This window comes from Anopheles stephensi, chromosome 2 (genome assembly GCF_013141755.1).
Source record: "Anopheles stephensi strain Indian chromosome 2, UCI_ANSTEP_V1.0, whole genome shotgun sequence".
Lineage (NCBI taxonomy): Eukaryota > Metazoa > Arthropoda > Insecta > Diptera > Culicidae > Anopheles > Anopheles stephensi.
This window is the reverse complement of record NC_050202.1, coordinates 6,903,607-6,913,908: the sequence shown is the minus strand read 5'-3', so window position 1 is coordinate 6,913,908 and position 10,302 is coordinate 6,903,607. Positions and strand designations below refer to the sequence as shown.

At 49.1% G+C, this 10,302-nt stretch overlaps 5 protein-coding genes across 6 annotated transcripts; 3 read left to right on the top strand and 2 right to left on the bottom strand.

Annotated features, from left to right (window-relative positions):
- Positions 1-612: 612 nt before the first annotated feature.
- Positions 613-2,297, top strand: LOC118507970 (NADH dehydrogenase [ubiquinone] 1 alpha subcomplex subunit 10, mitochondrial). Of its 2 annotated transcripts, none has more exons than XM_036047301.1 (3): positions 613-764; positions 940-1,198; positions 1,267-2,297. In XM_036047301.1, the coding sequence occupies exons 2-3, from the start codon at positions 965-967 to the stop codon at positions 2,230-2,232; spliced, it is 1,200 nt and encodes a 399-aa protein (XP_035903194.1). In that variant the 5' UTR covers positions 613-764; positions 940-964; the 3' UTR covers positions 2,233-2,297. The 2 variants fall into 2 exon arrangements, with proteins under 2 accessions (XP_035903194.1, XP_035903195.1); XM_036047302.1 differs by having other exon boundaries at positions 623-764; positions 944-1,198.
- Positions 2,279-3,635, bottom strand: LOC118507971 (nuclear speckle splicing regulatory protein 1). Its single transcript, XM_036047303.1, has 2 exons — positions 3,481-3,635; positions 2,279-3,410 (listed from the first exon to the last, which is right to left on the bottom strand). Exons 1-2 carry the CDS (start codon positions 3,489-3,491, stop codon positions 2,324-2,326), a joined length of 1,098 nt encoding a protein of 365 aa, XP_035903196.1. The 5' UTR covers positions 3,492-3,635; the 3' UTR covers positions 2,279-2,323.
- Positions 3,636-3,820: 185 nt separating this feature from the next.
- On the top strand, positions 3,821-4,862 carry LOC118507973 (ATP synthase subunit d, mitochondrial). The gene is made up of 3 exons (XM_036047305.1): positions 3,821-4,032; positions 4,203-4,506; positions 4,572-4,862. Exons 1-3 carry the CDS (start codon positions 3,911-3,913, stop codon positions 4,662-4,664), a joined length of 519 nt encoding a protein of 172 aa, XP_035903198.1. The 5' UTR covers positions 3,821-3,910; the 3' UTR covers positions 4,665-4,862.
- LOC118507972 (DNA replication complex GINS protein PSF3) lies at positions 4,823-5,692 on the bottom strand. The gene is made up of 3 exons (XM_036047304.1): positions 5,499-5,692; positions 5,332-5,437; positions 4,823-5,266 (listed from the first exon to the last, which is right to left on the bottom strand). The coding sequence occupies exons 1-3, from the start codon at positions 5,599-5,601 to the stop codon at positions 4,864-4,866; spliced, it is 612 nt and encodes a 203-aa protein (XP_035903197.1). The 5' UTR covers positions 5,602-5,692; the 3' UTR covers positions 4,823-4,863.
- Positions 5,693-5,782: 90 nt separating this feature from the next.
- On the top strand, positions 5,783-9,460 carry LOC118507969 (inosine-5'-monophosphate dehydrogenase). Its single transcript, XM_036047300.1, has 4 exons — positions 5,783-6,207; positions 6,348-6,498; positions 6,847-8,045; positions 8,114-9,460. Exons 1-4 carry the CDS (start codon positions 6,125-6,127, stop codon positions 8,217-8,219), a joined length of 1,539 nt encoding a protein of 512 aa, XP_035903193.1. The 5' UTR covers positions 5,783-6,124; the 3' UTR covers positions 8,220-9,460.
- The last annotated feature ends 842 nt before the right edge of the window (positions 9,461-10,302 follow it).

The following is a 10,302-nucleotide window of genomic DNA, read 5'->3' as shown; positions in this document are numbered from 1 at the left end:
CCATCATCTGTTCAATAATTGCACCATCGTTCAGCGAATTTGGCTCATGAGGTTCCAGTGGGCTGGTCATGTTGTGGGAATGACACCAAACGACCCAGCTCATAAAGTCCTCTTAGGTCGTCCACAGGAACAGAGTAGCCTTGACACTCAAATTGATACGGAGTTGATGCGTCCACTGTAACGGCTGGAATAATTGATAAGCAGGCGACGGCGCTAGTCGCTGTGACGCACCTTGGTAGCCGGAAGGCGGAGAGGGAAGTTGTGGACCCTTAACAGATCAAATCTTTGAGAGGCCCCTATTACTAGAGTCTCTTGATAAGGCCTTTAATACAAGGTCTCTTGAATGAGATAGCCGGGGGTTCACCTATTTTGTCCTCCGCGAGATCTGAAAACCTCTGGTTAAATCGTGAGCGGCGTCCAGGACTGTTGCAGCAGGCGAAGAGTCCCAGTTTTTTTTATTCATGACGGACGTCCTGGCCCTATTGCTTCTTCATATTGATAGATATTCATTAAAAAAATCTTTGAAGAAATCATAGTAAATTTATATAATTTGAAAAAAATACACAAACTGATATTTTCTGTTGTAGAGACACTCCCACTGTCCATATTTAGATCACTTTCGACGGTGCTGTCACTGTTGACAACCGCGCCCGAAACAGATCTAAATCTGCCGAACGAAGAAAATATCCGATTCAGCTGAGACTGCCAAGTGTTTTTATCAACTTGTGCAGCATTTTTCGGTCCCCGTAAGCCTTTTCTGCAAGGTACTTCTATCCGTATTATATACCGCTTCAATTTCCCTTCCCCGCCATCGGTTGTATGTGCCTGTTATTCCCAGTTCGTGCCTAAATACACTGTCCGATCTTACGTAATTTTGCTGCCACCGGGAGCGTGTAATGTTTTGATTGTGTGGTCCGTTTTTCCGTTCCGTCTCCGTAGCTAGATCCCGCAGCGCTGCAACGAAATGTCGGGTGTTTTCCGTATCGGAGTGCGCCTGGTGAAGGGTGCGCAGGTGGCCGGATCGCCGGTCAGCCCGTTCTTCGTCGCGGCACGCAACATTTCCGGTAAAACGTTGCGCGGCTCGAAGCTGAGCAAGCCGAAACCGTTCCCGTACCTGGAGAAGGAGTACTCGGCACTGAATGCGTGCATGGACGTGCTGAGAAAGAACACGACCAGCCGGTTCGACGAAAACACCAAGGTGAGTGTTGTGTTGTGTGTAGGAAACATTCTGTAAGAATAAATGTGTGATTTTCTGCATTGTTTTAGGTTGTTGTGGTGGACGGTCCGATCGCGGCAGGTAAATCCGCGTTCGCGAAGGAGCTTGCAGCCGAGCTGGAAATGAAGTACTTCCCGGAGGTAACGATGGACAACTACTACATCAATCCGTACGGTTACGATCTGCGCCAGCTCGACCCGCAACTGCCGGTCAACATGCAAAGCTTCGATGTGACGAAATTCCATCAAAACCCAACCCATCGCAATGTGGCCACGTTCCAGGTGCGCATGATGGTGGAGCGTTTTTCGCAGTACGTGGACGCGTTGGCCCACCTGTTCAGCACGGGCGAGGGCGTAGTGCTCGATCGCAGCGTGTACTCCGATTTTGTGTTCGTGGAGGCGATGTTCCGCAATGGATACATCTCGAAGGGAGCACGATCGGTGTACTACGACATTGTGAAGAACACCTTCTGTGACCTGATGAAGCCTCATCTGGTCATTTATCTGGATGTGCCCGTGAACGTGGTTAAGGATCGCATCAAGAAGCGTGCCAACCCGGCCGAAGTCGCTTCGAAAGCGCTTACCGATCAGTATCTGAAGGATATCGAAACGATCTACAAACAGCAATATCTGAAGGACATTAGCACGCACGCCGAGCTGCTGATCTACGACTGGTCGGACTACGGCGAGACGGAGGTCGTGGTGGAGGACATCGAGCGTATCGATTTCGATCGTTTCGACAAGGACGACCCGAAGATGCGCGACTGGGTGATGGAGAACGAGGAGGACTGGACCGAGGCCCGGTGCCGGTACATGAACAAGCCGGACCTGATGAACTCGATGAACGTTCCACGGTTCGACGTGCCCGAGCTGACCGTATCGCCGGACGACTTCAAGGCCTGGTACGACGTGTGGTTCTCGGCACCCGGTATGCAGTACCGCAAGGGCTACAACGAGGAGTGCGGCGATACCGGCATCCTGACCAAGACGAAGACAGACTTCCGCAACACCCTGTAAACTATGTAATCCTGCTTCGGAGAAGGTGACGCGCAGTGTAATAAAATTAACTTGTTAATCCTAAACCACCGGATCGTGTATTTCATGGAGCTCAACATGATTCCTGCAATTGGCGTCGTTCGAAGTATCGTTGCCGGGCCGCTTCAAACACATCGCCCACCGTACGCTTCTTCCAGATGTCGATCGGTGGTGGTTTGGGCTTCTTGATTTCCGGTTCTTCCGTTTCATTCGCTTCCTTCGGCGATCCTTCCTTGCCGGCATCCTTCGGTACATCTGCCGGTTTTGTGTGACCGTTCGTCTCTGCAGCCCCGTCTTCTGCATCCTCGCCCTTCTTTTTCTCCTTTTCCTCTTCACTCTCCGAGCTATCGCTGCTACTGTCCGAATCGATGCTAAAATCGGAATCCGCGTCCAGATTCGATTGCAAATGTGTCCGCTCGGTCGGTTGATTATCCTCAGCCTGGTCGTCATTTTCATCGTCTGACTTTCGCTTACGATATTTACGCTCCCGCTGATTCGATGCCTTTGGTCGCTCTTGCTTCTCTTCTACGCGTTCTTCACTTGTCCGGGTTGCTTCCTCGCGCGAAGCAACCTCTTCCTTTGCAACTTCCTTACCAGCTGTATCATTGTCTTCCTTTTTGACTTTCTGATCGTAAATGTGACGATAAAACCCATCCAAATCCGATTGCTTCGTGACGTCCCCGATCGATTCGAGGTACTCTTCACGCTTCTCTTGCTCCTCGAGCTTCTTCATCTCTTCCAGCTTCGCGCGGTAAGCGGACGTTACGAACGATTCCTTGTCTTTAAACTTTTCACCTTCCGCATCACGTTCCTTTTGCACCTGTCGCTCGATACGACGCTCCTGTTCCTTCTTCCGCCGCTCAGCCGTTTCCATCAGCTTGCCAATGTACTTTGGCTTCCGGTCGACCGTTTGTTCCTTCGCTTGAATCGAACTCTTCTCCCTCTGCTCTACCATATCGTCGTACAGCTCGTCATACTGGTAAATGGTTGGATCTTCTTCGACTGCTTTCTGCTGCAACGCTTGTGCCTGTCGCTTTTGTATCGCACCAAGCTCGATGTTCACCTTGCTGGTACCGGCGTCATCCGAATCGGAGTCGCTTGCAAATGCTGCATGTTTTTTCACTGGCCCGGAATCGGCACCGCGTTCAATAAGACCGTATCTAAAAGAAAAACGACAAACGACGCTCGTTATGCTAGATTACGCAGGTAAAAATCACAAATTATGCTTACTTTTTGGACATTTTGGAACGATGCTGGCGGGAAGAATGTAAACAATCTGCTTTGGCCAAACACAACAACCAAACACGATGGCGGAAATGGTCACATCATTTGACAGCTAAATGCTTTGGAAAAGTTTTGGAAAACTGCTTTTCAAATCTAAAATACAATTTTATTTGGGAAAACATATATTTCAACCGATCGATTGTTTTATTCACTATTTTCCATAGAAATGCGATAAAAGAAATAACACAATTTAAATTGCAACTTCTTCTTCTTGTCCACCAGTCCTTCCCACAGTGCCGCGAGCTGTCAAAACTGCCCGAATCGACCAGAATTTGCTTGCTGTCAACTTACATAAGCCGATTTTCTCATTCTCGCCGAACGCAGGATCACACATATTTTTGTCCGGAGGTGTACGATATTTTGGAAAACCAGCGCGATGGCTTCTCGTCGTATTGCTCAATCGAGCGTAAACTGGGCGTCTCTGGCCGAGCGTGTGCCACCAAACCAGAAGCCCAACCTTGCGGCGTTCAAGACCAAGAGCGACAAATATCTGCGCAGGTTAGTGAAAAGATCCGGTCGCCCTACGGAACTCCACGGCACACCGACACACACACGCACAACCCCCATCATCCATCCATCTGTCAGTGAGGGTCGAGTGTCCGTCGGTCCCCGTGCAAAGGCGCCGTGTTTCGTAATCGGTATTATGTTCATATTTTTTCCTTCGCCAGCGTCGTTGCCAACCCGGAGACTCCGCCAAAGATTGACTGGGCGTTCTACAAGAAGAATGTCCCGGTCGCTGGCATGGTGGACAAGTTCCAGAAGGCGTACGAAGCCCTGCAGATCCCGTACCCGGCCGATAACGTGACGAAGCTGGTGGAGGCGCAGGAGAAGGAAGTCCAGCAGGAGATTGCCAAGTTCGTGAAGGATTCCGAAGCTCGCATTGCCGATTTCACGACCCAGATCGCTACCCTGAAGGCGCTGCTGCCGTACGACCAGATGACGATGGAAGACTTCCGAGACTCGTTCCCCGAGGTGCGTGTCATGAACTCCTGTGGCCTTAGAAACCGTTTCTAATGCATTGTTTTCTCTCCCTGCAGCAAGCTCTGGATCCGATCAATCGTCCATCGTTCTGGCCACACACCCCGGAGGAGCAGGAGCCTGGTGCACCGAACGCCGAGCCGCACCATTAAGGAATCGATCGCCACAATGCCGACCATGTTTGGTGCAACCCGGGATAGGTCCGGTATAGAAATAAAGCAGATTGCTGTTTACTAACACCTGTAAAACGCCCTAGTGTGGACTGCCGGAGACGAACCGAAGGAATTGTGTAATTAGAAAGAAGAAACCGTTTTTCAAATTTGCTGCAGTAAAGTGTGCTTCTCGATCGATTTATTGTTCTTCCTGTGTTTCCCCGTCCGGGCTTCGCTTGCGTTTGCGTAAGTTGACGGCAATCTCGGTCGATTTGATGTGAACCTGCCGTTCCTGGAGCCAATCGTCGAACATTTTGTTCGTTTTGCAACCTTCGTTGTACAGCAATCGCTCGCTAAATTCGAACTTACTGCTCACATTCAGACTTTCGTTGCCAACGTTCTGACACAGGTCCTTCAGTCCTTTCATTCGCTCCTGAGCCGTGACGTGCAACATCTCCGCCACACTGTTGGTTCCATCGTAGCGTGTTAGGTACATGCCTAGCTCGTAGTAAAATTTACACAGCGCACCTAGCTCTACGTAATTGGCATCGGCTTTGTAGATTTCCTTGTACGCCGCGCTATAAATGTCCGGGATCTGTGCTCTGCGCGGGGAAGAAGTTTGCAGTTAGAAGACGGCCAATCTATCAGTCACAGAGAAAACACTTACTCAAAGTGTGGATTTCTCTCATCTTGCTGTAGCACGGCCCAAAGTGGAAGCTCTAGCGTATGGTTATTGCTTAGGTTGGGCGACTTTTCCGAGGCATCCAAAAATCCTGTGGAACAATCACACTCAGTACGCACCGTACGGCTGGTGGTGGTCCCAATTCCACTTACCCATCATGTAAAGATCCTGCGTAGTCCGGCATGGTATCCGCTCCTGGGTGACTGTTATATCGTCCAAGCTGTAATAATTCGGTCTATAGCTGGGAATATTCATCGCGTCGTTGGTGACAAAAAAGGGGCTCACACAAACTTTTTGTTTTGATTTCAACGATTTTTGCGCCCTTCTACCAACAGCTGTCAGCTGTTGCGCGTTTCGATGGCCGAGTTCGATTCTCGGGAGGTGTGTCCGTTCTAAGCACTTTTCAACCCAACTCCCGACCGCTGTCAAAGCTGTCACGTTGAATCGGTCCCGTTTTTTGCACATTGTTTAATTTCTTGTGGCAAATGTGGTGTGTGGAAGTTGTTTCTCTGTGCCAATAATCTTTCGCCTCCCAAAAAAGGCTAATTACCCCGAAAGTAAATTGCCAAACGGTTATTAACACAAAGAATACCGGTTCGTGGAAGATAGTTTTTCGATTAGAGCTTGCATTTATCTAGCGCAACCGATACGCGTGGTGATATTTCCATTGCCGTGTTTCCCAATCACCACGTGTTTTTGCGCAATTCTCAAGTGCGGTTGGAGGAACCGTATCGGATCGGAAGCAGAAACGTAATTCCCACCGGGCAATAGAAAAGCAATGGAGAACGGAACTTCCAACAATCTGCAGGATGGACTTTCGTGCGAGGAGTTGTTCAAGAAAAGTGATGGCCTGACGTACAAGTAAGTGTGTGGCGGTGGGTGGGTTATTGAGGCGGGGGGGCATCAGCAAAGAAAACGGGGAGCCCGCTGTTAACATATGTTTTGATCGGTAATTCATGTATTATGCATTTGCGTCTTCTCCTTCCATTACACCGTAACAGCGACTTTATTATCCTGCCCGGTTACATCGATTTTACGGCCGAAGAGGTGGACCTTTCGTCGCCGTTGACGAAGAAAATTATGCTGAAGGCACCGCTCGTATCCTCTCCCATGGACACGGTTACCGAAGCCGAAATGGCAATCTCGATGGCGGTGAGCATAACTCTTATTTTCTCTCTCGCTCTCTATGTGTGTTGCTTGCTGTTGCGCTCTCGTAATGTTTTTCGCACCCCGTGTGTGTTTGTAAAACAATGTGCCGGACGGATAGCCGACAACAACAACAATAATTCCAACCGCTCCAACACACCCTCCCCCACCACAAGACTGAACTTGTTGCGTTTTGGCAACCGTTTTTTAAGAGGCTTCCGACCGGCATATTGCGAGTGAAAATAAAAGATGTGCCAGAAGAATCCCTACAAGTGGCCACAGCACAGCCTGCCAGACAGACAGCGGCCGTTTACTAATTTTCAACTCTACATTTCTCGCCCTTTTTCTACCCAGCTGTGTGGCGGCATCGGTATTATTCATCACAATTGCACCCCCGAGTATCAGGCCAACGAGGTGCATAAGGTGAAAAAGTACAAGCATGGCTTCATCCGTGACCCGCTGGTGATGGGGCCGGAAAATACGGTCGCCGACGTGCTGGAGGCGAAGCGCAAGAATGGCTTCACCGGTTACCCGATCACCGAGAACGGTAAAATTGGCACGCGCCTGGTCGGCATCGTTACGTCGCGCGATATCGACTTCCGCGAGCACGATGTGGACATTAAGCTGAAGGACATCATGACCAAGCTGGAGGATCTGATCACGGCCCCGAACGGGGTCACGCTGCAGGAAGCGAACAGCATTATGGAGAAGAGCAAAAAGGGCAAACTTCCGATCGTGAACAAAACGGGCGAGCTGGTGGCGTTGATCGCGCGGACAGATTTGAAGAAGGGGCGCACCTACCCGAACGCACTGAAGGACAGTAACAAACAGCTGCTGGTGGGTGCGGCGATTGGAACGCGCGAAGAGGACAAGGATCGGCTGGAGCTGCTGTACCAGAACGGGGTGGACGTGATCGTGCTCGATTCGTCCCAGGGCAACTCGATCTATCAGATCAATATGATAAAGTTCATAAAGGAGAAGTACCCGTCGCTGCAGGTTATTGCCGGGAATGTGGTTACGCGGCAGCAGGCCTACAATCTCATCACGGCCGGCTGTGATGCGCTGCGTGTGGGCATGGGATCGGGATCGATCTGCATCACGCAGGAGGTAATGGCGTGCGGTTGTCCGCAGGCGACCGCCGTCTATCAGGTGTGCAATCTGGCCCGGCAGTACGGTGTGCCGGTGATAGCGGACGGTGGCATTCAATCGATCGGACACATTGTGAAGGCAATTTCGCTCGGGGCGTCGGCTGTGATGATGGGCTCGCTGCTGGCCGGTACATCGGAAGCACCCGGCGAGTACTACTTCAGCGATGGCGTTCGTCTGAAGAAGTACCGCGGCATGGGTAGTCTGGAGGCGATGGAGCGAAAGGATGGTAAGGGTGCGGCCAGCTCCCGATACTATCACACCGAGATCGAGAAGATGCGTGTGGCGCAGGGCGTTAGTGGCAGCATCGTCGATAAGGGTTCGATACTGCGCTTTGTGCCGTACCTGCTGTGTGGACTTCAGCACAGCTGCCAGGATATTGGCGCCCGTTCCATCTCAAACTTAAGGTAAGTGGGCCGAAATCATTCTTCCAGCAGGACACAATAATATTGTCATTTTGGGTCGATTATTGCAGAAAAATGATCTACAGTGGTGAGCTGCGCTTCATGAAGCGTACCCACTCGGCCCAGCTCGAGGGTAACGTGCACGGTCTGTTCTCCTACGAGAAGCGTCTGTTCTGAGACCAACCCAACACCCAGGAGCCTGTCCCGTGAGGCACGGCTCAGGTCCCGCCCTTCCGATCCTCCTGGCCGGTTTGATCGGTGTCCCGGGATGGAGGGGGGTGAGCAGGACAGGCAGTGGGGCACAATGACACTTAAAACGGAACCGCGGTTAACACAGAACGCTGGTGTCTATCGCAGCCACTGTTTGTTAAGCAGAAGTTTTGTAGTTCGTAAAATTTGTAAGCTAAGAATACGATGAGACACACACACACATGCGTGTGGAACGCCGATGATTTAATCGTAAAAAAGGCGAAAACAAGATTTAGTTATAAGAATCTTAATAACACACCCCCCCCCCAACATGGAAACCACAACGGAACAAACGGAACAATCAACCCGGAATCGGAACCGCCGCCTGATGTGTTTTTTTCTTTCTTCTTCCCTTTTGGAACTGCCGCTGCTACACTGCTGGATAGTAGACTGTTCAAACTTCTCCATGTTGGAGAAAAAGCACTTAATCGACAGAAAAACGATACTATGGTTTAGCAATTCGGTACCTTCCAAATGAACGAATACTTAAAAAACAGACAAGCGTAACGTAAATTAAGCATACAAAAAATACTAGACCCCTTCTAGAACAACGATCGTGACAACAAAAAAAAAAAGCTCTGTAGAGAGAAAAAGGGACCTATTTTCAAAATGGCCTTCACGTAGGTGTAAAACACTTCTTTTTGGGCAATATTCAATGTCGTACTAGCTGCGTGCGTCTGTGGAGGGAAGAGCATATGTTTAGCTGTTAAGGAACAATACCATTTGCATTTTTTGGAACATTAATCCCGCAACGAGCCTGTTACTGGTTAAAAGGGGAAGAAGTACTTTAAAGACGAGCCTGACTGTGCGGCACAGCTTAACAAAAAGCCACTCCTTGGTGGAGTGTTTTCCGCGAGACATATTCCAAACCAGCCGACGCCCATAACACACGGAGGATTTATTTATAAACTAACTTTCATCCACTTTGGGTAACAGCGACAGTTATGCCATTTATAATTGTCCAAAATCTTTATTGTTATTGTAAACAAAAACAAAACGGCAAGATAGTGTGAGAGCGATACTTAAAATTGGAGCTTGTATGGTAAATGTGTGTCTATAAAGTTTAGATTGGTTAAAACAATCGTGATGTGAACAATTGTAAGCGAATAAATGTTAATAAATGGGAAAGGACGTGGGAGCTACGAACCGATTTAAGATAAAATCTAAAAACAAATGGTTTTATGCTATGGTCCGTTACAAAAGGCCTCGGATCCGCAGGGTCTTGTATGCAGAGAAGCTCGTTTTAAGACATCCAAAAGGGGTCTCGTTGTCTGGCAACTGGCAAGATGAGTGTTGGAATCTTCAGAGTACAGTTCAGGACATTCAAACTTTTTCTGCCTGTTCTGAAGAGCTCCTTAGGTCCTTATCGTCCAAGAGACTCCACCTCACTTCGTAAGAATCAAGAGGCTTCGTAGTGTAATAGTTGAAAAGGTTTGAACTGCAGTACGAAATTTTGTCCTGAAACTATGGTCGGAATGGGTCAGAAATGGCCTACAGAAACTTTAAGCTATTCCAAACGCCATCTTTGGAAGATCTCCTCATGCCCACATTAACTTAAGTAGCCATTTCATCATTATCCTGTACAGAGTTATGATATTTAAACTTCTCCAACTTCTGTTCCTCATCCACGGACGGGTAATCGTAGCTCAGAAACTGAATTAACATTGGTTTTCTCTTTCGAACTAATGTAGAGAACACTTTTATATCACCAAATGTACTACTTACAAGCTCTCCTGTACCTTGTGCATCGATCCGACACCAATCTGCCAATTTATTTTGTGTCTGCGGAGCAAATAATTCAAAATCTCATGGCAAATGGACAGTGTGCCATCGTGCTTACGCTACCTACTCGCAACTCACATCTTTCGCCGCTTCCTGACCACGTTTCACTGCTACGAAGGATTTATTTTTCGCTCGTTAAACACACAAACGGTCGACGGCGTCGGGGCGAAATGTCATTTCTGTTCCCGTCGAGTCCCGTCCGACGTGGAACCGAATAAAGTTCCACGTG

Coding starts and splice junctions, on each gene's coding strand:
- LOC118507970 (XM_036047301.1), top strand. CDS start 965: ATGTCGGGTGTTTTCCGTATCGGAGTGCGCCTGGTGAAGGGTGCGCAG. Junction 1,199..1,266: donor GGTTCGACGAAAACACCAAG/GTGAGTGTTGTG, acceptor GCATTGTTTTAG/GTTGTTGTGGTGGACGGTCC.
- LOC118507973 (XM_036047305.1), top strand. CDS start 3,911: ATGGCTTCTCGTCGTATTGCTCAATCGAGCGTAAACTGGGCGTCTCTG. Junction 4,033..4,202: donor AGCGACAAATATCTGCGCAG/GTTAGTGAAAAG, acceptor TTCCTTCGCCAG/CGTCGTTGCCAACCCGGAGA. Junction 4,507..4,571: donor TCCGAGACTCGTTCCCCGAG/GTGCGTGTCATG, acceptor CTCTCCCTGCAG/CAAGCTCTGGATCCGATCAA.
- LOC118507972 (XM_036047304.1), bottom strand. CDS start 5,601: ATGAATATTCCCAGCTATAGACCGAATTATTACAGCTTGGACGATATA. Junction 5,438..5,498: donor GCAGGATCTTTACATGATGG/GTAAGTGGAATT, acceptor ATTGTTCCACAG/GATTTTTGGATGCCTCGGAA. Junction 5,267..5,331: donor GAGAGAAATCCACACTTTGA/GTAAGTGTTTTC, acceptor TTCCCCGCGCAG/AGCACAGATCCCGGACATTT.
- LOC118507969 (XM_036047300.1), top strand. CDS start 6,125: ATGGAGAACGGAACTTCCAACAATCTGCAGGATGGACTTTCGTGCGAG. Junction 6,208..6,347: donor AGTGATGGCCTGACGTACAA/GTAAGTGTGTGG, acceptor ACACCGTAACAG/CGACTTTATTATCCTGCCCG. Junction 8,046..8,113: donor CGTTCCATCTCAAACTTAAG/GTAAGTGGGCCG, acceptor CGATTATTGCAG/AAAAATGATCTACAGTGGTG.